Source organism: Vulpes vulpes, chromosome 15 (genome assembly GCF_048418805.1).
Source record: "Vulpes vulpes isolate BD-2025 chromosome 15, VulVul3, whole genome shotgun sequence".
NCBI classification, from domain to species: Eukaryota; Metazoa; Chordata; class Mammalia; order Carnivora; family Canidae; genus Vulpes; species Vulpes vulpes.
The window spans coordinates 5441552-5464721 of record NC_132794.1 but is presented as its reverse complement, the minus strand read 5'-3'; the positions used below and the strand labels follow the sequence as shown (position 1 = coordinate 5464721).

The 23170-nt window shown below is 44.7% G+C and overlaps 1 protein-coding gene across 3 annotated transcripts in view; it reads right to left on the bottom strand.

Annotated features, from left to right (window-relative positions):
• Window positions 1-746: 746 nt before the first annotated feature.
• DSCAM (DS cell adhesion molecule) overlaps window positions 747-23170 on the bottom strand; it is a 731493-nt gene continuing 709069 nt past the window's right edge. For all 3 annotated transcript variants that reach the window (XR_011997624.1, XR_011997625.1, XM_072740401.1), the window contains exons 31-33: window positions 16688-16885; window positions 15053-15355; window positions 747-1712 (exon numbers count right to left, since the gene is read on the bottom strand). Coding sequence is in view for 1 of the 3 variants with exons in the window: in XM_072740401.1 (XP_072596502.1) it covers window positions 1360-1712; window positions 15053-15355; window positions 16688-16885 (854 nt within the window). In the remaining 2 variants the exon portion in view is untranslated. The remainder of the gene's footprint in view (window positions 1713-15052; window positions 15356-16687; window positions 16886-23170) is intronic.

The window sequence follows — 23170 nt, the reverse complement described above, 5'->3', positions numbered from 1 at the left end:
CACATGGTAAATAATTTAAACTTGGAAGAAGAAGAAGAAAAATTTAGATTTCAGAGGAACATCACTTACTGTTGGCTGGTTTCCCTCCTGGTACAGAGAAGTGAACCAGAGGCAACATATACTAAGATGGTCTGTTGCAAATTTAGATACCAGTCATGGCAGTGACAGGACAGGTCTTGAGGGTAAGAGGCATGGAATTCCCTGGTCCTCTCTTCCTTTCTCCAGAAAGCTGATGCTAACTGTGAGACTCTAGAGTAGGGGTCTGCAAACTTTTTCTGTATCGGGCCAGATGGTAAATATTTTCTGCTTTGCAGGCCATACCATTTCAGTTGTAACTATTCAGCTCTGTTGTCATAGCACGGAATAGCCATAGGCAAAATGCAAATGGTGCACATGGCTGTTTTCCAATAAAATATTATTTATAAAAGCAGCGAGTGGGCTGGATTTGGCTCATGGGCCATGGTTTGCTGACCCCTGGTCTAGCTAGAGAGTGAGGTGCTGTGGAGAGGCAAGGAAGGAGCAGAACATCTGGGAGGCTTCGAGTACCTGGCCAGCCCCTGGTTATGGTCACGACCAGCTGCATCATCTGTGCTCTTCCCAGCCATTCCTGAGGAGCTTGGAGTGTTGGTGTCCTCTCTGGTTTATTCACCTGGGCTCTGGGTTCAGCCCTCATGTTTGCAAACACAAGCATCAAGAGGAAGGAGGACCCAGCAATCAGTGGGAGACGAGAGAGGTAGACATCGAAATAAAGGCAGACCACCTTTTCTTTTTTATTTCGCTTAGACAAAATGCAAAGAGTGTCTCATTAAATTAAAAAATAAACAGAAAAGAAAATCAAATTGATTCCCCCCCCACCCCTTCACTGACGGCACTCATCCTAATTCACAACAGAAGGAGGTCAAATTGAGGACCCAGTTTCTAATGGGAAAGAAAGGTGTGCAAACATGACTAAAGTCTCCCCCCTGCCCCCAAATCAATGTTCCTTTTAAATTCACAAAGAGGGTAATTTTTTCCCCATTTTCGTTCTTAAATCTTGTGTGATAGAACTTCCAGTCAGAAGGTTTAGTTAGTCCCCCATGCACTTTGTAGAAAATCAGTAAAAATGCAATAACCTGTGAAGATCATAAAACTGGACTTCTTTCCCAAAAAATCAGATGCCCAGGCAGATGGAGCTCACACTCAGACAGAAAAAAAGCAGGAGAGTCTTTGCACTGTCTGTGGTTTCAGTATTTTCTCTTTTTTTTTAATATATTTTGGCAATTTTCTTTAATTATAAATATTGGAATTCCGTAAAAAAAAGGTAGCTTTGATTGAATTTTTTAAATTGTATTTACAACTGCTGTCCAGTCATGCTGTTTGTTATACCAGGGTGTAGGATTTTGCGTAGGGATTGTTTCCTTTCAAATGGCCCCGAGAGTCGAGCAGGGATTCTTGGGAGCTGCTCATCTTAGCTGCCTGTCCCAGCTCTGCTCCCTCTCGCTGAGGTAATGTGGCCACAGTCCCTTGCTGCCACTGCTGTCCCTCTCTTGTGGAGGACGTGGAGGAGGAAGCCTCCATGGGGATTGGCTCAAGGACCGTGGGGCGCTTCAGGGTCCGACTTTTCTGAGGTTCCAAGCACGCTTGCCCTAAACTCAGGTCCCTGCTGGTGCCTGCACCGCTTCGGTTTAACAAAAAGTCCATTCTAAGGTATGGAGGCAAATGTATGAGGTCACCTGCAAAGAAACACAGAGCAGTTAGTTGGCTTCCTCACTTGCTCAGCAGGTGCTGAGTGCCCTTTGGGGTTCAGAGCTGGAGATGTCACTGTACCTGGCCGTGTTTTGTGAGACCCCTTGTCAGAGCTCACCACAAAGGCAGGTGGAACCCTCCTCACACCCGTCCCACCAGGCATAAGATGAGCTGGCTTTCCTACGGCACATTAACTTAGGCTTTTAAGGGTCATACTTCAGCCAGAGAAAGAGCAGTAACAAGATCCTTCAAAAACTCACAATGGAAAGAAAAGCATACATCAAAGGCAACAGTGCACCCCCAGGTATAAAGGGTGATGGACCAGACCCCGTATGTGATCGGAAGTGCTCAGGGGAGCATAGGGCTCGAGGAGGAAGGCAGGGATGCCAAGGAAGCAGGGTCAAGCTCATTGGCTAGCTCAGTGCTTCCAGTCTTCTCCACCCCAAGACACCTGCAGACAAGGGAGCGTTTGTGTAGCAGCAAGCTGGGTGAATGCAGGGGGCTCTTCCCAGCCATCTGGGGATTGAGGAACTCACTATTTTGGCTCACTTGTAACTCCTGGGTAGACAGCTCTGGCTAAGAAATGGGCTGCGGGTGTGCCGTCCTCAAGCCAAGAGACCAGGAAGGAGGATGTGCAGGTTGGGGGAGGCATGGTGATGGCCTGAGCTCAGAAGACATCCACAGAATGTCAGAGGGAATATAATGGTGAGGCCTAAAAAGGGGCCCAAGGATCATGGTTTCTGATTGGAGGATAGTGGGAGGGTGACAGGGAAGGATGTGTGGATTTTTATATATCCAGGTTCCTAAAAGTGATGACCTGACCTTATTCTAAAAACTTTAATAAGCAAATTATATTAATTTGCTCTTTTATTTACTCACATGGCTGTTAGTCTTTTATTGTTTTTTTTTTCTTTTTCACATACCTGAGAAAACGTGGAATTCATTTACCTCTAAGGTTATTTTAAAATGTAGGTCAAGAGTGCCTCGCGCTGTTTCTGAGACCCAACTAAATCTTGAAACTTGACATATTTGTAATGTGTTGTAACAGATTTGGGAATGAGTCTCTATCCCAGCAACTCCCCACTGAATGAGCAGGGCTTATTAAGCCTTCAAAAAACTATAGCCTTTTGGTCCCAGCTGGATTACAGGATGCTCAGGTCCTAGATTAGGAGGAACAAATGTGTTTGAAATCAAAAGACAAAACCCATGATAGCTGCCCTCTGCCTGCAGGGGCTCTCACGTTAGATTTAGTGATCAGGAGGGTGAGGATAGCTGAGAAAGGTGGGTGAAAATGGAAAATCCTTAATAACGGAAACAGTCCGGTGCCCACATCTTCATATAGCAGGGCTACTTGCACTTGCGTATTGCAGGTCTGCCAACTATCTCTGAATATCCAATGTCTCCGGGCGATCCAGTTTTTCAGGCAAAGCTGAATTAAGTTGCATGATGCTCTAATTAGCCCTTTTGACAGTGTGAATGCTGCAAATGTGTCCTCTTAATAATTCATGCACTTATGTGGAAGAAAGCACCAGAGTAATCGGTGGTGAACTTGGTTTATTAAAGGCACTTTATGTCCATTAAAATCTCACCCCATCTGCTGATGGTACCACTTGGAAAACTGGGCTGTCTAATCATCCATTTTCTATGTTCTTCAGATGCCTACAGATCCAAGGCAACTTGTGTGGTTATTACTCCAGCGAGAGAGAAGAGGAATGGAAACCGTGGTGACAGTCTGGATGCTGGCACACCTGCTTTTCTCAGCCTCCCGCCTTCCACTTGCCTATTCCCACGGAGAACCTAAACAAGGATTCTACTGGTGGGGATTAGGAGTAGAGGTCTGGAAGGCATTGCCTGCATTTAATCTAGGCTCAATCTCCTCACTCATAAAAATGGAAATAATACTAGAATCTACCACATAGACTTGTGGTGAAGATTTAATTAGGTAATGCACGTGAAAGGTTTACTGTCAGGCACCTCCCTTCTCAGAAGGGCCGTTGTTACGAGCTGGACCAGCCAGGGGAATGAGCCGGGAACTCTTCTTTCTACATTGGTTTCTATCTTCGGTGGGTTGATTACAGTCCACCCCTTCCAAAAGATATGTCTGTGTCTCAACCCTCAGGACCTGTGAACATGACCTTAATTGGAGAGATAATTAAGGATCTCGAGACAAAATCACTTGGACTCAAGGCAGCAGGTGTCCTTATAAGAAAAGACAGAAGGAGGCTGGAGACAGAGCAGAGGGGAGAAGCCATGTGAGGATGGAGAGATGCAGCCACAAGCCACAAAATGCATCCACAAGAGGATGGAGCTGGAGGAGGCATGGAAGGGATTGTTTCCTAGAGTTCCTGGAAGGACCACAGCCCTGTTGACACTGGATTTTGGAATTTTTCCCTTAGAAATGTGAGAATAAATTCGTGTTGTTTTGAGCACCCAGTTTGAGGTACTTTGTTATGCCAGCCACAGGACACTCACACAGATGTCCTTTCTTCTTGGCTGGGATGCCCTGGATACTTCATGTGAAGCCTCTCTGAATACTCCTACTGTCGGGGAACAGTGTCTGCTTATACCAATTACAGGAAAGGAGGGACTTTCTCTTTAGAGACCAGTAACAGCAGCCGACGTAGTTGTGGTTTGCGGTGTTCCCACCCTGTGCTCTGACCCGTCACCCACCTTTCCTCCTTACAGAGACCAAGGCAACACCTCTTCCCCCAGTTCCCCTGCTCTCTGGGGAAGCACACACCTGTCCAGCTGGCCCTCAAAGCCCCCCTCAGGGAGGCTGGCTTTCCTGGGGTTTCCCTCACAAGGGAGCAGAAGCCTCTGTGAAAGCATCTGTCTCCACAGGGAGCAGGTCTTTTGGTTCCTCAAAGTCCAGCCCTCCCCAGCTGACCCACCCCTGGCCACCTAACCCTCTCCATGCTCTGTGGAGCAACATGCCCTGAAGCTAATCCACCAGGACCCACTGGAGTTATCCCATGTGTGAGAAAGTAGCAGCGATCCAGGAGTCGTTCAAGGATCTTTTTCGCTTTGAGCTCTACGGTCACCTCTGTCGGCACACATGGCCTTGATCTCCTTGTGCGTAAACCCACCATTGCCACAAATATGGGCAGAGCCAAAGCCTGGCCTTAGTGCGTTTCCAGTAAAACCAGTTACAGGGGAGTTCACCTCCAATTCCAGCAAGGATTTAATCATTTAGGTTCCCTCTTTTTGCTTTTCTCTGCGTTACCTCTACCCTTTCTGTCTTTCTCCTTGTTTTGTTTTCCTTCTGCTGACACTCTCCTCTGTGGAATACAAGGTGGAGGAAAGGGATGAAACAGACAGTGTGGGTTGGAGAGGGGGTAAGGAGATGACAGGCAGCAACCAGGGCATGATGTCAAGGAAAGTGGGGTATGTGTGTGTGCGAGTATATTCATATGTCCATGTGTATGTGTATTTGTTCATGTGTGTATGTGTGTCTGTGTGCACATGTATTTGTGCATGTGTGTGTAAATGTTTGTCTATGTGTGTGCACGTATATTTATATTTGTTCATGTGTGTATATGTGTGTGTGCATGTGCACATGTTTATGTGTATGTGTTGATTTACACATACATTTACATTACACACACATGTACATTTATGTGTGTGTGTATGTGTGACACAAAGACAGACGGAAGGAAAACCCACAGGTTGGGGGAGAAGCAGACCCCACAAGGAGAAGACAAGGTGCGCAGGAGAAAGGCACAGGTGGGCAGGAGGACCTGGGCTCACATTCGGATGCTGGAAGGGAAAGGATCTGGGGACTCCAACGCCCCCTTCCATGCCTTCCTTTTGCTGTGCTTACCTTATTGCTCACATTTCTAGCACTTTCCTAGTTAGCTAAACCCCTTAGCTACTTTCCCAAACCCAGCATGAGTGAAACATGGTGACAAGGGGCTAAGAGTCCTGACAGGCCTTAGGGGCACACTCCACTTGCTGATTCTTGTGGTGCTTATTCACACAATTGTGTGTCATGAACAGTCACCCACTGTGCTCTGCCCCTGAGGCCTTGAGTCAGAAACATGGGGTGAGGGCGAGGGTGGAGGGGCTGAGACACCCACAGGAAGAAGGGGCTCTGAGAAGCTGAGTTTAGGGGCTGAGGTGCTGGACTAAACCGGAGACAGAGGGGCTGAGATGGGTGGTCAGGGAGGGGAGAGTGGGAATGGGGCTGAGAAGGGCAGAGAGATGGACAGGGAGACAAGAGAGATTACAGAGACATAGAGAGACACAGAGAGACAGAGAAAGAGATGACAGAGACAGAGAGATGGGGAGAGATGGAAAGACATAGAGAGTTGGAGAGACAGAGAGACAGAGAAAGAGATAAAGACAGAGACTGAAAGAGAAAGGTGTGAGACATACACAAAGACAGAAATGGGAGAGACAGAGATGAGAGAGATGGAGGGAGACAGAGACAAAGAGATGAGAGAGAGAAACGGAGAGAGATAGAGAAATGAGAGACAGATCTGAGAGACACAGAAAGAGATAGAGATGAGACAGAGAGAGACAGAGTATGATGGAGAGACAGAAACAGAGGGGAGATGAGAGAGATGGAAACACCTACACAGGGAAGCAGAGGGAAGCAACACAAGACATAGGACTGGGGGCGGGGTTGAAAGAGGGAGGAAATCTCCCATGAAAATGGGAAACAGTCCTAAAGAGAAAAGCAGATAGGACTTGGCAGAGGAGTGTGGGGAGGACACTGCCACAGGAACCCCAGGATGTGGATCATGAGTGAGGATATGGCCCTGTCCCCTTACCTGGCCAACCCCACCCCCATGGTCTCTGAGTCCTGAGTATTTCTCCCTCTTTGCCTCCTCAGCCTGCAGCCGCCAGATCACAGGCTGGCCCTCCCCTGTGACTCCCACCTGGAGGGACCATGGAGACTCATTATTCAATATTATTGAAGTCATGGCCCATTCCTTATTTTCCTGTCACCGCCCCTGGGACTTTGGTGCCCCTGGTATCTCTGAAAGTTCACACTAAACAAGAGTCATCAGTTTCTCCATCTGTCCCTAACCACCTTGCTCACTGGTGCCCTCACAATTCCTCGCCCCCAGACTCTCTGATGGTCATACATCCACCTGCAGGTGGGTGCTCAAAGCTTGCCATCCTCACCAACAGGGACCTGCAAGCCATGGTTGGCCCAACCGTGTCAAAACTGCTCTAGTAAGAGCACCTCCTGCAGGAGATGCACCTTCCTATTAGGAAAGCCAAGTTTCCCGAACTTTCTCAGTATACTCAGAAGCACACAAAGTTTGAATGCACTTTAGGTTCGAAGAAGGATGGCAAAAATCGATATTAAAAAAGATCAAGAATGCATCCATTCAGAAAATCTATAATAGATGTGCATCCATGAATCTATTCTCGGACGATGCTTCCTGCCATTTGGTGTGCACACACTTGGGGAGGAAGCATCTAAAGTTTAGCAGTGGTTCTCAGCAAAGAGTGATTCTGCCCCCAGGAGGCATGTGTCAATGTCTAAAGACTATTCAGGTGTTACAGTTGGAGGGTAGCTGCTCAGTAGCCACCAGTAGCCTTTACTGGACACAGGCTAGGGATGCTGCCCAACATCCTATAAAACACATAACCCCACAGACCTTCCTCCCCTGCCTCCAATCCTTCAATGCTCATTGTGCTGCTACTGAGAAACCATAGCTTAAAGGGGCCAACGTTCACTATTCCAAGTGGGCCTTTATTCTACTTTAAGGAACAAGAAACTATTGCCCAGCTTCTTCTAGTCCACCAGGAGTTATGACCTCAGATCCTGGGAGAATGTGAAAGATGGATCCCATGGAGCAGTGGTCATAAGGTCTTCTTCCAAGTTGGTCTGATGAGGTGGGAGCTTAGGTTGGGGTAAGAGCATGAGTTAGAGACTTCTAGGCTTCCTGAAAAAATTCTGCTTTTACCTCTAAATGGTTCTGTGACCCCTTCAAATTTTGCATCTTATCTTTATCAAGTGAACGGGGCAAGGTTATTTCTAAGGGCATCTTCAAATCTGAAAGAGTCTTTCTTACCATCTCACCTGTGAAAACTGGGGGAGCACAATGTATTAGGAATTTGAGGATAAGTATGAAACAAACGAATGCATTTTTAGGAGCCTAAAATTCTGAGGCATATTGTAATAGGCTTCTTCCCCCTCTTATGTAATACTTCATTAGCACCTGTGAATCCATGCATATGCTTTCACAACAAAGTCCTGGAGAGAAAGCTAATCAGAGCCCCTGGGGATTAGCTCTCCTCTGAGGCCATATAAAAAGGAACTTTCATCAATTTCTAATAAGGCTTCACATCTATGCTTGGATGGAGCTGGGTATTGATGCAAAGGTAAGAAGCAAAGGATGCTTACCTTGACTTCTAGCAATTTCAATAAGAACCACACAGATCAGACTTGTAATGATGGTACAGCATCAAAGAACTAGTTACAAAGCGAGAGTATAGAGTCTGCCCATTCTGGAGGCAAACGAGATCTAACACTTTTTTAGTTTAATATTAATGCTAAAGCAAGGTAATGAAACCTTGTAAATGAACCTCTTTTGGTAAATGAATCTTCACTCCCAAATGGCCACCAGGAAAACCCCTAAATAAATAATGTGAGATTGATACCAGAGGTCTGTGTATGCGGAGTCTATTACCATTCTTGGCTTGTACTTAGGAGGCTTCATGCATTTTTAAGAGCACATCAATATTGTCATCCTCCTACTCACTGGTGAACTTTAGCAACTACACTGAGGTATGAAGTGGGGCCTTGAGTTTGTTGCTGCTCACAATTCTTCTGAAATAAAATAGTTCTGTGTGAGAAACAGGATTGGAAAACCCAGCACTTAGGCCAGGTTGGAATCACTTGGCAAGGCATTTGGAGCACTCAGTGAGAAAAAGTCCATGAGGCTCAAAGAACCTCCAGCTCCCACATAAGACTGACAAGGACACACACACTGGGGACCACCGAGGAGGAAGTGTGGTTGGGTGCCTGTACCTGTTCCATTGTGGGGCTGGCAGACCTTTCTCAACAACCCTGTGCATCTTGACTCATCTCATAGAAGGACTTAGTTAACCTGGAAACGAGAAGATTCTAGGCAGAAGGAATATACATTTGTGGACTTTAGGAGCCCAGGGAGCAAGGGTCATGACCAGTAAGGAGACAGGGCTGGCTTCTTGAAGCCCTGTGAGTCTCTATCCTGAGCAGTGGGCATCTTCACAAGGGATTTCAACATGAGAGCGTCAACTACACCATTTGAATTTAAAGTTTGTTGGTTCCCAGTTTGGGATATAGGATGCATTAGAAGTTGGTGCCAGCTGTGTTCACACAGGACCCCATTGAAATATGATGGTCTTTGCTGTCTTTTTACCTTTTTGTATATTCCTAGCACCGTCGGGTTGGTCCTGGCTTCATGACATCTTTCTGGGGTTTGTGTGTGTGTTGGGGAGGCCTCTGTCTTCCAGAAGCTGGATTTTTTTTTTGCCTTGTTTCCTGGACTTCCTCATTTATCTGTCTTGTGTCTTTAGTGCCGTTTATGATACTACATGGTATTCTGATGAATTAAGGAGGCTGTGGGAAGTGTTGGTTTAATATATTAACACTTTTAAGTCTTAGGATAATACCTGGTTTTTTTTTTTTTTTTTACAGAGAAGATATTCAATAACTATGGGTTGAATAAGTGAGTGCAATAGATTTGTGTTTTCACAGGGTCTTTCTGGAGATGCAGTGAACTTTCACTATGATGAGCCTTTTTGTTCATCACCCTTGGCACTGGAATCTAGAAACTTCCTTCTGGCCACTCAACAGGACACAGGTGGGCTTCCTACTGCTCCCTTACAAGTTATCAGGCACAGACCTCTTCCCTACCTTGTACCACCCATGAGCTCCCCAGCAACTAAAGCTGAAGTCCAATAAGCCAACCAAGGAAAAAAGTGAGTTAAGGGGATAGGAATCAGAAAAGGCAGTCAGAGCAAAATAATGCACTTAGGAATTGGGGGACACACATAACAGTAGCATCTTTGAAAAATCCTTAAGAACACTTGGAAAGGTAAGAAGACTCAGGCACCTGGAATCAATGACAGAAAGTCACTGTCAGACAGTGACAGAAAGGGGAGGAAGTTGGTGCAAAAGTCAAGTGGGCTTGAGTTCCAAGTCTGGGACTCTTTGTAATAAGTCCTACCATCCACTTCATGTGCCCTAGAGAGATCAGATAAAATAACAAGACAGTCTTTAAGAAGATGAAATCACAAATGTATGTCAAAGAGATCAGTTTCCGAGCAGTGAGCCAGGACAAGCATGGTGAAATCTTTAGGTTTACTCAGGGCAGGTGTGCATAGCAATATGTGGAGGTGCTGTTAATGGCCTCTGGGTCTTTCAAACTTTATTTATTGATTTTTTTTCAAATATTTCATTCGTTTATTTGAGAGAGAGAGAGAGCAAGTGTGCAGGAGTGGGCACGGGTGAGGCAGAGGGAGAGGGAAAAGCAGACTCCTCACTGAGCAGGGAATCTAACACAGGGCTCCATCCCAGGACCCTGGGATCATGACCTGAGCTGAAGGCAGATGCTTAATCCACTGAGCTACCCAGGTGCCTCTCTAACTTTAAATACTATGGGAATATTTGAAAGTTAGTCAGCTCAGAGTGAGCTCTTGCTCCACGTGGTGAATGTGAAGCTGATTCCAATCTCCTGACTTTGGTCTCCCCTCTGCCCACACCACTGTGTCTTTAGGATGTCTACCAGGCTTTCTGCCCCATCCACCACTTAGATCTCAGCCCACATCTCATTGCTTCAAGAGGCTTTCCTTGACCATTCTCCCCAACTCCCAATCTCTGCCAGACTTGATCACCTTCTCCAATTACTTCTCCTCCCAGCACTTACCATAATTTAAAACTGTGTTATTTGCTTATTTTTTCCCACCAGGAATATAAACTCCCTTAAGATGGGGTCTTTGTGGGTCTCATCTACCATTGTATCTCTAGCTCTGAGATACAATGGGAGTGGGATCTCAAAAAAGACATGCTGATGTTAGAAAGCAAGCTGGGAGGCTGGGAGGCTGGGAGGGAAGAATCAGGAGCATCTCTAGAAGGATGGAGACCAGAGCAACTCAGTGTGCATGTGTGTGTGTACGTGTGCATAGTGCACACATGTTCTTGTGGATATGGAAGTATCAAAGATACTTGCGCTTCAAAGGAGACACTTTCTATAGCTCTTAGAATAACACTCATGATAGAAATTTCTAAATCTAATTGTAATGAGTGCAAAAAAGAGGAGAAGGATGCATACCTGAGGCATGCGGCCCCTATCACCGACCCAAAGAAGTGAGGGGAAGAAGGACACAGAACTGCTTGAGAGGAACCAAGTGTGGTGCCTTGGGTCAGGAGGAGAGAGTCTATGTCAGGTGACCTGCTGGGAACAGAACTCATGTCTTCAGGTGGTGAGGGAGATGCAAGTAGAACACAGCTGTGGAGGGGGATTCTGGACAGTGAAAACCGTAATTCTGATTCAAGAGCCAGCATGAAAACCAAATGGGCTTCAGGGGAAGCAGTATGTTCAGAGTAACAGCTGAGAACAGGAAGAACAGACTTCATTGGAGGGCACCACCGGAGCAGAGGTCAGCTGGTCCTTCAGGTAAGCACCTCTCACTTCATGCTCTTCCCTTTGGTTAAATGCGCACATCCAGGAGGGCATGAGGGATGGCATGAATGGATCTGAAAGCCAAAAACTGCTTTATGTAGCTGATTGTTCAGAGAACCAACAAGTTGACAGTAGGCAGTGACCATTGCCAGTTGGAAAACTTCAAATGTGTTCATCATGAGAGGGGCTGATGTGTGTGTATTTAAGGCTGGTGTCCCAGAGTGTGAGTGCAGGAATCTAAAGGGGCTGACCCTTCTCCTACTCTTCGTGGGGCCAGGATGCACTAGGCTGCATATGTGAAGTTTTAAGTAGCTTTGTGCGAAAGCATTTCTTGATTGCATAGGATAAACTCATGAATAAAGGAGGAGCAACAGTCCGAGAAGGTTAAAAATCAGTTCAGAATGCTACCTGAATCCAAGAACAGGTATTGTAATCAAAGTATTGGAAATTGCTTTGACCAAGAGGGAAAGAAGTTGTTAAATCTTCCCTCTATCTCTCAGAGGAAGATAGAGTTTTATTTGTTTGGTTTGTCATTTGTTTCTAAAGATGGAAATAACCATCCCTTATTGGAGAAAATAAAACCATAGCACAACTGGCATTTTATTTAAAATCAAAAAGCCCTAAAAATTCAGTACATTCAAAAGTCAAGTATTATTAAACATCTAAAGCGAGATTCTGATGTTTGCCTTACGTGTGAGCCATTACAGTTCATGAGGAGCTCCCCTTTATCTGTGGAAGAGATTGCTTTTTGATTTGTTAAGAGCAAGAATAGAAAATGAATCACTGCTGGAAGATGGGGTAGACTTAAGTGTTCTCTTATGTTTTGCTGACAACTTCTAATAATAGTAATATTTTAACCAATTGGTCAGTCTTATCATTATCACAGCTATGATATGTACATTCATTCAATATATTTATTAAGCACCTACTATATGTGTCAGACACAATGGTAGGAGCATATATTCATTCACTAAATCACTTAAAATATTTCTTGAGCACTTACTGTGCTGCCGGTTATCTGTTAGACACTAGGAGAGAAGTATGAAGGCAATGAAGACATATTTTCTATCTTCCTGGAGCCAGGATCTGGCCTAGTTGATTTAACTGGATCCTGACTTGATCTATGGAGTGTTTAAAAGCGTTGGATCACAAGTGGAGGAAAAGACCATCAAACAAGAAGACCCGATAGTGAGGAGAAATATGTACAGAGACTCGGAAGACTTCATGGAGACACACACTGATTGACCGACGCCCTCTAGAGCTACGCGACACAGGTAAGAATGAGGTTTGAAAGCACAGCCCCAGGAACTGATGATTTTGACGCAGCCTCCAGTCAGCAAAATACTAAATTGTCACCTTGGTTTTTGTGCCTGGTCTTGAATTTAGTTTCATTATAAAAGGACAAGAGAAAGGTTTTCCTAAAAGCATATCAAATATTCAATAATAATAATGCAGCCATCCAGAGTGGACAAAACAAAGTTTATATGCATTAGGACTTGTATTGATTTAAAAAGTTACTCATAACTAAAGTCATAAAATCATTTTAGTCTTTTTTTTAATCATTTTAGTCTTAATAGCGTTTTAAGACTATACTACTTCACTTAGCTGTGATCTTTCAGTTGTTCTGATGGATGCAGGCAACGATGTCATAACAAAAGTTCAAACTTTTTTTTTTTTTAATACGAGCCTAACAATAGGAACAACAAGACATCAAAAAGAAACTCAAGCCTTTAATTAATTCAAAGCTTGCATAAATAGGACCATTACTTCACCAGGAACTCCTGTATGCAAGGGAAGATGGTTGCCAATGGAAGCATGGCATACTTAACTAGGTGATATGCAAAGAGGCAGATGCTTCCTTGGGGGGGGGGGGGTCCATGGCCACTGAAGGGAAATAAAAGAGGGAAGGAGAGGAGCCAGCGTTCATCTGGAGACCACATTGGAGTCACTATGAGAATCCCAACAACAGCGTCAACAAGGCAATGACAGAAGCAACTGCTAATCACTTCAACCAAATTATGCTACACACATCTTATACCAATGTCACGTCCATTTTAAAGATGGGGCACCTGAAGGCCAGCAAGGTTAAACAACATGCCCAGAGGCACATTTTCTCCTCTCCTATCTTCCTCCCTCTCAGGCTTAACAGCCACAAAGAGCTTATATTTTGATCCTATGTTTTTCTGCATTCGCTTTGCAAATAAATGCCAACAAGAAATGCTTGAAATAAAAACACCCACAAATAACAGCTCATCTTCTCCCTGAGGAGGTAGACAGAATGAAAATAAATGAAGCCATCATTCTTTATTGTATGCTGGCATGAGTCTTGACTCAGTTTGGAAGATTAGTTGCTGGATAGACAATTCTTATTTTATATATTTTTATGCATTTATAAGGCTCATTTCAGCTGGGCTATACGCCATAAAACCCAAGGGAATTGCAGTAATTTAACAGTGAAGATAAATGTTTGAAATAGGGCTAGTATAGTGGTTCGGAAAATGGGAAAAAAGGAAATAAAACTGGATTCGACAAGAATGGAGGGGCTGATCCGCAAAGGAAAGTCTGCAGGCAGCTATTTAAGGGTGAAGAAGAAGAAGAAGAAGAAGAAGAAGAAGAAGAAGAAGAAGAAGAAGAAGTGATTCTTCACATGAGAAGTACCACTCGTCGCCATGGCCGGATTCAGTATATAGAGTGTTTGTTTGCTCTGTACAATGATTTGCAAATATCTGACCCAACACTTGAAAACTGTGAGTCTTCATAGAAAACCAAGATTTCTGGCTTCTCTTGAAAGTCGCTCATACTGGTCCCCCATTTCCACTTGGGATTAGTTGGTGGGAACATGCTGGCGTCTCTCCCCTCTAGACAGTCTTTGAACCCTTAAATTGTTCATCCTGCATCATCTCCCTGCTCTGCAACCTCTTCACTAATGTGTGCCATCTGCCAGGCCCCGAGGCCTTAAAACCCAGAGCTGCCATCCACACACCCAGTCCACTCTCACATGCTCAAGGCAAAGGCCAAACCAGTGGATGACCAAACCCAAGCCAGTCATTGTCACTTTGGGTAGCTCAATGAAACCAAGGCCCAAGCACTGGCCCACCGGTAAGACCTCTCTCCTTCGGAAAACCCTCAGTACAGCAGCTTTAAAACACAAGCCCCCTGTTTTTGAGCCTCCTATCCTCATGTGTTGGGGTCTCCATCTCCAATCTGAGCTCCTTGGGCTCTTTGACGATTGCACAACAGAATATAGTAGAAGCGATGTGTCACTTTCCAGACCCACTCTTAATAGACCAGATATTTCTGTTTGCCTGTCGGGAAGCTTGCTTAGAACCAAACTGCCATGATATGAAGAAGCCCAAGAACCTGGTGGAGAAACCCACCCCAGGGAAGGACATGGCCAGTGCCAAGCTGCCAGGTGAGGGAGCCATCTGGGAAGGGCTCCTCCAGACCTAAGGGAGCCTCCTCAGCTGACCCAGCTGGAGCAGAGAGGAGCTGTCCTCACTAAGCCTTGACTAGATTTCAGATTTGTAAATAAGTTAAGTGATTGTCACTGTTGGAAACCAATAAGCTCCAGAGTGGTTCATTACACAGCAACCTGTAAACAGAGCACCGAGTCCAAACACCAGGATGGGCTTTCTTAGGGCATGGGTGTGCATCGGGAAGACGAGTCTCCTAAACAGTGGCCCAAGCATTGCTTTCCTCACCTGGCCGGTGTGCCTTTGGAACCGCCATGTTCATCACTCGACCTCCATCCTGAGGTTTGGGGGGAGATGCAGTGAACCTGCAGATCCCCGATTCTGAAGGGGTGCTGGAGGTCAGACTGTCTGTGTACTCGTTTGTCCCTGCCGTCAACTGTTCAGATGATGTGTCTGATATGAAGCACTCTGTGATGGTGAACTTGGCGTGCCTCAGCTGCTCTTCCATCTTGGCGTGCTCGTAGGCCCTGGCCAGTTCTTCATAAGTGGAGGAGGCACTTTCTGTGGAGACCATGCTGCTTCGCGCTCGATCTGCAGCATGAAAAAGAACAAGATGGTTGAATGATTGCCTTGTGCATGCACCCAGAGAATGGCCATCTCTGGCTTGTGGCTGTCTCTCCCAGATCCTTATGCAACCTGTCAGGGGTCCTGGGTCTTTGACTGAGAACTGCCTTTGTCACTGTGGGGTCCTATTTCTGCACCTCTGTAAGGTGGGCTCAGGGAACTTTGTTTCAGCTGAATTGTTCCCAGCCTGGGACACTTTGGTAAATCAGCAGTGCTGAAGAAGTCTGTGTTTAGTTAAAATGATCGGGAACACAGTGAAAATGGACAGCAGTGTCTACCCCCTGTTCTGACTTGTCAGTCAGTCTGTTCCGTAGAGACTCTAATTGGCACGAATGACTTGAGCTCTGCATTCAGCTCCTCCAGCCCTAGCTTGGCAATGAGGTTGTGACAGCGGCTGGAAATGAAGCTGCAACGTTGCATGAAATTGGCCAGTAGGAAGAATGGCCCCTGGTCCCTCGGACTCATCTTTTTGTGACTGCCATCCTTTATGGGTCCCAGAAAGTGGCCAGGACAAAAGGAGAAGCATCTTGGTCAGAGGAATCTCAATTTTACACACTAAAAAGTTTTGAATCACCTCTGTGGAACTCTGAGACTCTTCTAAGAGAAATAACAGCCATAAAAATAAATGTACAGGGTAACACTCCACCTTTAGAACACTATTTTTAAAGTATATCATCCAGAACAAAAGAAAATGAGTATTAAAATTTCCTACAGCTATTAGATTCAGATATAATTTCTTTTCAAAAGTTAAGGTGGGGGGGATGGGGCAACCTGGTGCTATTCATAGGCCCTGTCTTCTCTCAGAAATGAAATCTAAGTGGTTGATGGCACAGACTAGATGACTTACCTTATAATCAACTCCTGTTTAATTGTCAAAAGGATCAGCCTATGCTCCCTATAGAGGGTGCTATGACCTTGTCATGAAATTTCAAGTGTAGCATTTTAAACCCAGAGATGATAGTGGGTCATGTGGCCTCAGAGTATAATCAGGAACTACTGCAATCGTGTGGGTAAAAATTTTGAAGTATCTGTGTTTCTCTCAGCGGGGTAGGAACTAAAACAAGAGAGGAGCATGAGTCTGAGATTCAGGACACCTGCAAAATAGATGCCTTTCAGTTCTGCTTTACAAAAATCACTGGGCCCTGGATATCATCAGTGCTGCACGGCTGTATTGGTACCTGTTAGATAAATGCCTGAAAATTTGAAAGTGACCTTGAAGGAGCATGAGTAGAAGCCTCTGAGGCCCATCTGTGGGCCACGCTTGTCCCCAGGGTTGAGGAGGAGGCGTGCAGACCCTACCTGTGTCTTGTGAAGGGCTGACGCTGTAGCTGTCACTCTCCTTGTCCATTGATCCTGCAGCCCTGGGCGTCGGCAGCCTCCAGTCTGTGGTGAGGGTGTGTGCTGAAATGGTGGGGTGGGGTCTGTTGAGGGTCCACTGGCTGGCATACCGATTTCTTGCTGTGGGTCCTGCCTTTGCGTTCCTCCTGGTGGTAGGATCTGTGAAGAGCCAAGAATAATGTTTGTCTTAGTCTCTAGGAGTATGGCTAGTTATGATCAAAGTGTTGAGAGTGGTTCTCTCCACCCAGTCCTAAGACTCCCTCCTGCAGGACTCATACTTCCAGGAAGCCTTCCCAGACTGCCCCTATCCAGAGCATTCATTTCCTTCCTCTTATGGCCTGAGACATTTATGTGATACTTAAGCATTTTAAAAAGTCCCGTGGGAGAAAGAACATTAGATTTGGACTCAGGGATTATGGACTCAAACCTTGCCGTTGGCCCTTAAATGTTTCTGTGGATCAACACATATCACTTAAGCTTCCAGAGAATAAACACCATATTCCATGCTTGGCCAAATATACTCTAACATGGCCTCTTTTTTATAGTTCTCCTATCTTAAGGTGTTATTATGGGTTGAATCATGTCCCTTCCAAAGATACGTCCACATCCTAACCCTGAGTACCTCAGAATGTGACCTTACTTGGAAATAGGGTCACAGCAAATGTCATTAGTTATGATAAAGTCAGATGGGAGTAGGGTGGCCTTCAATCTAACGTGACTAGTGTTCTTATAAGAACAGGAGACAGACACACAGAGGGAAGACAGCCCTGGACCAATGGAGGTAGAGATTGAGGTGCTGCAGGTGTAAGCCCAGGAATGTCAAAGATCGTCAGCAGCAACCACCAGAAACTAGGAAGAAGCGAGGAGGGATCCTTCTCTACAGGTTTCAGAAAGAATGTGACCCTGCTCATATCTTGAATTTGGACTTCTGGGCCCCAGAACTCTGAGACAATAAATTTCTGTTCTGTTAGGCCACTGTAGTTTGTGGTATGTTGTTATAGCAGCTGTAGGAAACAATAAGTGTTATGGTGGTTTTGTATTTACTCGTTTCCTTGAGTATGACTGTTTTACTCATCAACTAAATTGTATATTCTTAGACCAGAAGGACGATTTTTTTTTTTTTGTCTAAAGACTCTCTTAGTCCTTTGCATATGGTAACATATCTTTTCAGTAGGATTGTCTGAACTTTGTCAAAGACACAGGTCATTCAATGTGGAGCACACACAGTTAATGATATCTGGATTTTATATGTCTGCTGTCCTCAAGAATACAGAAGTTTACATACATAGAGGCTGGTGCCAGGTGGGTTTCATTTTTTTCTATATCTGGAACCAAAGGCAGCAGGTCAATGGGGTAGACAGAGTTCTTGGTTCAGCTCTTTGGCTGGACACTGGAGTGAATCACAAAACTGTCTTTTCTGGAATTCTGTGGAATAGGGGAGAGGCTCAGTGACCTGGAGTGATTTTTCTCGGGCTCCAGCCTGAAGGCAACACAAGGTCCTAGATGGGCCTCATCCACCATTGAATTCTCTGCTTCTCAAAAAGGAATTTTAGGCAGTTATATTTCAAAGTGGCCTGGCCCTTTCTAAACACTGCAGTCTATATTTATGGCTCAGGACTAATGAAGCGGTATTAAAAGATCAACACTGAGAGGGCCAATCCTTGGCATTGTGACAATGACTTACTTATGTGCTTCTGTAGGCCTGGAAGTCTCTCTAGGGAAAGGGTAAAGGTAAGGGCAAGAGTGTTCATCCTTGGGTCCATTCATGGGGTCTACAATAATTTCTGGTACACATAGTCCCCTGGATGAATACACATAGCCCAGGGTCACTTTATGGATGAAGCAATGGAAACTCAGAGAGGAGAAGTGGTAAAAATGGAGCCCAAGACTCCATGGATTTTTTTCAGAGATTGCCCAGCACTTGACCACCCTGGATATCTAAGTATCTAATACAGTGTCCCCACGACACTGGCTCCTTTTTAATGCCACGTTGGATCATTTGAAAGTGGCAAAATGAGTTTCTTTTTAAATGGAGGATTTTCCTCTTTGCAAATTCTAGTTATTGGACTTTGAGCCTAATCCATCATTCTACAGTGCTGGAGAGAAGCATTAAGATGGCAACCAAATCGATATGTTTTAAGATTTCCTGGGTCATCAAAACGCTTCATCTTGGTGCATATTCTTTGGGGCATTGATTTTTAAGACACATTTTATCCCTACTTGCAAATTCCACAGCAGACTTTGTCGGAAGATATATTTTTTTGGCCTTGATTAGAATGTAAATGCGTTATGCTCGAGTGCCAACCCCTCTGGACAGCAAGGTGTGAATGATAATTGTGTTTCTCCACTGAAATGCTAGGAGAGAGGTCCTCAAAGAGATAGAAAACTATTCTCACAGGTAGGAGGCTAAATATCTTCCAGGTATGATGGACTTCCTAAATAGAGCTTCAATAAATGGAGCTTGTTATTATTTTTTTTTGAGCTTGTTATTTAAATGCTAATGAACCTTTCCCCCCCAAAAATGACCTTGTCCCTTACATAAGATTTGAGGGTTCTTATTTAAAAATAATTCTTCAAGGTTCTCATTTTTATTCTTTACATTTCTTGCAACTACAACTATGGATCAGATTTACTCCTGGCATGGATGCTTGGGCAGGGGTGGAGGGTGGGTATCAGTTTGATCTTCCCACTTCAAGGATCACAATTTCTTCAAATCTCCAACTGCTCCCCTGTGTTTCCTCCCACTGACTTGCCCACTCACAGTGGGGCAAAGCCGTAGCCCCTTTCTCACTGAGATCACCTTATGTGGAAAATTTCATGGTCACGTTGTGCATGTCAGCCTCTATTCAAAGCCAGAACTCTTTTCAAGTTAATTTTGTTCATTATCCTTTTTTTCTAGATGAGGACAGTTTTACCAGTGGCCTGATAATGTTAGAAATATAGGTCATGATATTACTTTCCTTGAACCACATCCTGCAATTCTGTTCTGCTCTAAGCAAGCATCCTAGAGGCGAAATTATCTTGGTAGGTATAATATTGGGGTGGTTGACACATTTTTTTAATAATCAGGTTTTGGGAGCTGTTTTGTACCTGAGTTGAACTCTTCTGTATGATAGCTCCTAAGATGGCAGCTAAAATAAAAATTTGACTTGGATTCCACTTGGTAGCCTCCTTGGTATCCTTACCAGGTAATCTACTAAGGAAATAAATGTTGAGATTTACTGCCCCTGCATGGAAAGCATTTTATTTGACTCTCCAACATTCTGATATATATACAACTGAGTGATGAGCCATCACACTTGCTAAACAGCTAACAAATTACAAAGTAAGTGATACAAATAACTCTTGGCCTTTCAACACCGGGTCTGAACCTAATTAAGCTTTTCTGCCCATTGAATCAAATTATTTTAATCATCCTGAACTCAGAATAAGAGAGGATTTTTGTGGCTAATAGGGTTATAAAACATGTCATGTGCACTGTGATCTGGGTATTAATCTATTTTTATTCTCTGGCATTCGATGTCCTATCTTGTAGGTGCTGTGGCCTTAGCTTCATGTGGTGATGATGCTGTGGGGCCTGAACATTCCCATCACATAAGCAGCAAACAATTATCAAGGGCTCATTGTACACAGGACACTCCTTGCCTCCATCAGGTATTTTCCTGCAGTGTGATGTCGAATACAATTCTGGGTGATGGAATATGAATTTGTTTTCAAAGTCCCAACAAAAAAAAGTCAGGCCATGTTATAAACTTTTCAGTCCATGTTATGAACTTTATATATATAAAGTCTGCTCCATCCCTAGATGTCCTCTAAGAAGCATCATCTCCACTTAACAGCAACATGGAGTGGTTGAGTTACGTTGCCTGCCTTTGACCCATTTCCACTACTTGCTGGCTGTGAGCTCACCAGACGTGTCCATTTCCCTCATCTCTGAGTGTGGGGTTATCACCTCACCCACCTGTACGGTTGTTGTGACATGTTGGGGGGCTCAATAGATTTCAGGGCCTGGCCTGTAATTCCTGAGTGACAAACACCTGGCAAGAGTTAGAACACATTGTGCTTATTGGAAAGAGGATTGTGGAGATTTAGTAGATTGATCAGGAAGGCTAGAAATTTAGACAATTTGTCAGAAAAAAAAATACTGTAAAACAAATACCATTTGGTATTTTTTAAATACCAAAAAAAAAAAATACCATTAAATATCATAAAACTGGATCCTGGAGAGTTCCCACACTGCAGAAAAGAGCTGAAGAATTGAGCTGGTAAGGATAGGTGTGCATCGTATTCATGCCCAGTCTAGCCTGCTGTGCATCAAGGGCTCATGTAATGCTCTTGGCCCAGGTGGGTGGATGGTGACAACGGAATGGCTTCCAGGTAAATACAACCGAAGAACCCAGGTCAAGTCTAACATTGTTTGCTTCACGTGTCCTCATACCTTTGTACAAGAAATTTGATTTAAGTTCTCCTGTGACAATCTCATTGGTACATCTCCAAAAAGTGTCCTGGGGAGAGACCGTGTACATACTTACAAACCTCTAATTAGCTGGCATCTAGACACCCAGCCTATGAGATGTCGCAGAAAATGGAGAACAAGGAGAGGTGCCAAGTGGACTGCCCAAGTCCTGTCCAAAATGCTAAACACTCTTTCTTTTCCACTCCTTTTACTGTGATTTCAGAACTTGGCGTGGATTGATATTTAAGTGTATTTACTGAGTGCCTACTGTGTGTCAGACCCTGTGGCTAGAGCCAGGGGTTGGGGAATACAGACACAGACACCAACAGAGGCCCCAATTTCAAGTGTACCCTAATTCACAGGAGAGACAGGGAAGCAAACAGAGCTGTAGACGCAACCAATCTGTTTCCTCTGGTTGAAGAGCTAAATAGCCAATTATTGGTATTTCTCCCATCCTCATAATGAATCTTTGCTACAACTCTGGAAAATTAAACAAAGAAACATAGCTTCTGTGATGCAGCCATGATAGTGTGCAAACAACATATCATAGATGCTCTTCTTAAAACTGAAGAGCGCCCACACTGAGGACATGGTCCTAGCATCATTAGGACAGAGTAGCAATGCCATTTGCAGTTCAGGAAACAGACTGTCTCTGCAGATGCACCATGCTACAGTGTGGAGAACCCACCACATGGGCCTGAGATGACACAGGTGCCCCATGTGTGCACCAATGATAAATTCTGGGGTGCAGGACCCAAGCAGAGAGTTGGGCTTTGGAAAGTTCTCAGCTTCAGACTTCTGCGGGGGGTCATCTGCTGGGGTGGGGGGCAGATATTCATTGTTTCTACTTCTAAATGAAAAACAAGATTTCTTAGTCCCTCATAATGCTGTTCTAGAAGGAATATTTAATAATGAAAAAATTATCCCAAAGATGTTTTATTAATAGAGAATGTTGTGTAGATGCTAAATGAATCTCTCTCTCTCTCTCTCTCTCTCTCTCTCTCTCTCTTTTGGAACTAGAGACTGATGCATGTATTTGAGTAGATTTGCCTAATGTTTGTAAACAACTGTTGGATGAAGTTCATCACAAATGAAAGAAGCTGCGTTCTGGAAGCCGTGGTTGCTTCAGTGTGATGTGATCATCAGGCTGAACCCTGGTGGAGCATCCCAACATTCTCAGGATGAAGTGCAAACTCATGAGGCTGGCCCAGGAGGTTGGCCAGCTCTTTCTCTGTCTCTCCCCCTCCCCCTTTCCCTGTCACCCACTGCATTCCATGATGCTTCTGTCCCAACAGGCCTTAGGAGGTTTTCCTTCCTCTTTCCTCTGCCTGGCAGGCCAGCTCCTGACCACAACTCAGGTTTTCTCCTCAATGGTGGTCTCCCCAGACTCGCATCTGAACTGGTCCCTCCCATCATCCCTCTCAGACCCCTGACTCACCATCTCATCACTGTGTCCTATTTTTCCCTAGGTCTTTTAGATAATGAAAAATGCTTGAGTTCTTTGTTTGCTGTATGATTCCTGCACTAAGATGAAATGAAAGTCTTTTTGCATCTTAGGATGTACCCCCATCACTGGGCCATATGTAAAGCAAAATCTTAGTAAATATTTCTGAGTCTGAAAGCACGAATCCTTAAATTTCCCCAGTTATGCTTCCAGTATTCCAGGTGTGAGAGACATGGACCTGCTGCTCCCACTTGCCTCTTGCTGGTTCTAGTTTATGCTTGTGAAGGACATTCACATCTCTGCTGATATTCTGAATGTCATTGAATCAATGCTTCCATGAGTCGGGGGGTGGGGGTGGTGATCATGCAGTTGGGAGGTTCCCAGGGCTTTGGTCTAACTATTCCCTCTCCCCTATTTAAGGCTGGCCTCTTTGCATTTCTCTGCCAGTTGAACATTGAAAAGGAGGTAGGAATGCTTGCTTGTTTTACTTGGCAGAAAGAAGTTATGTGCTGTGAGTGTGGCAAGGTTGAGAGGTCCTGTCCCA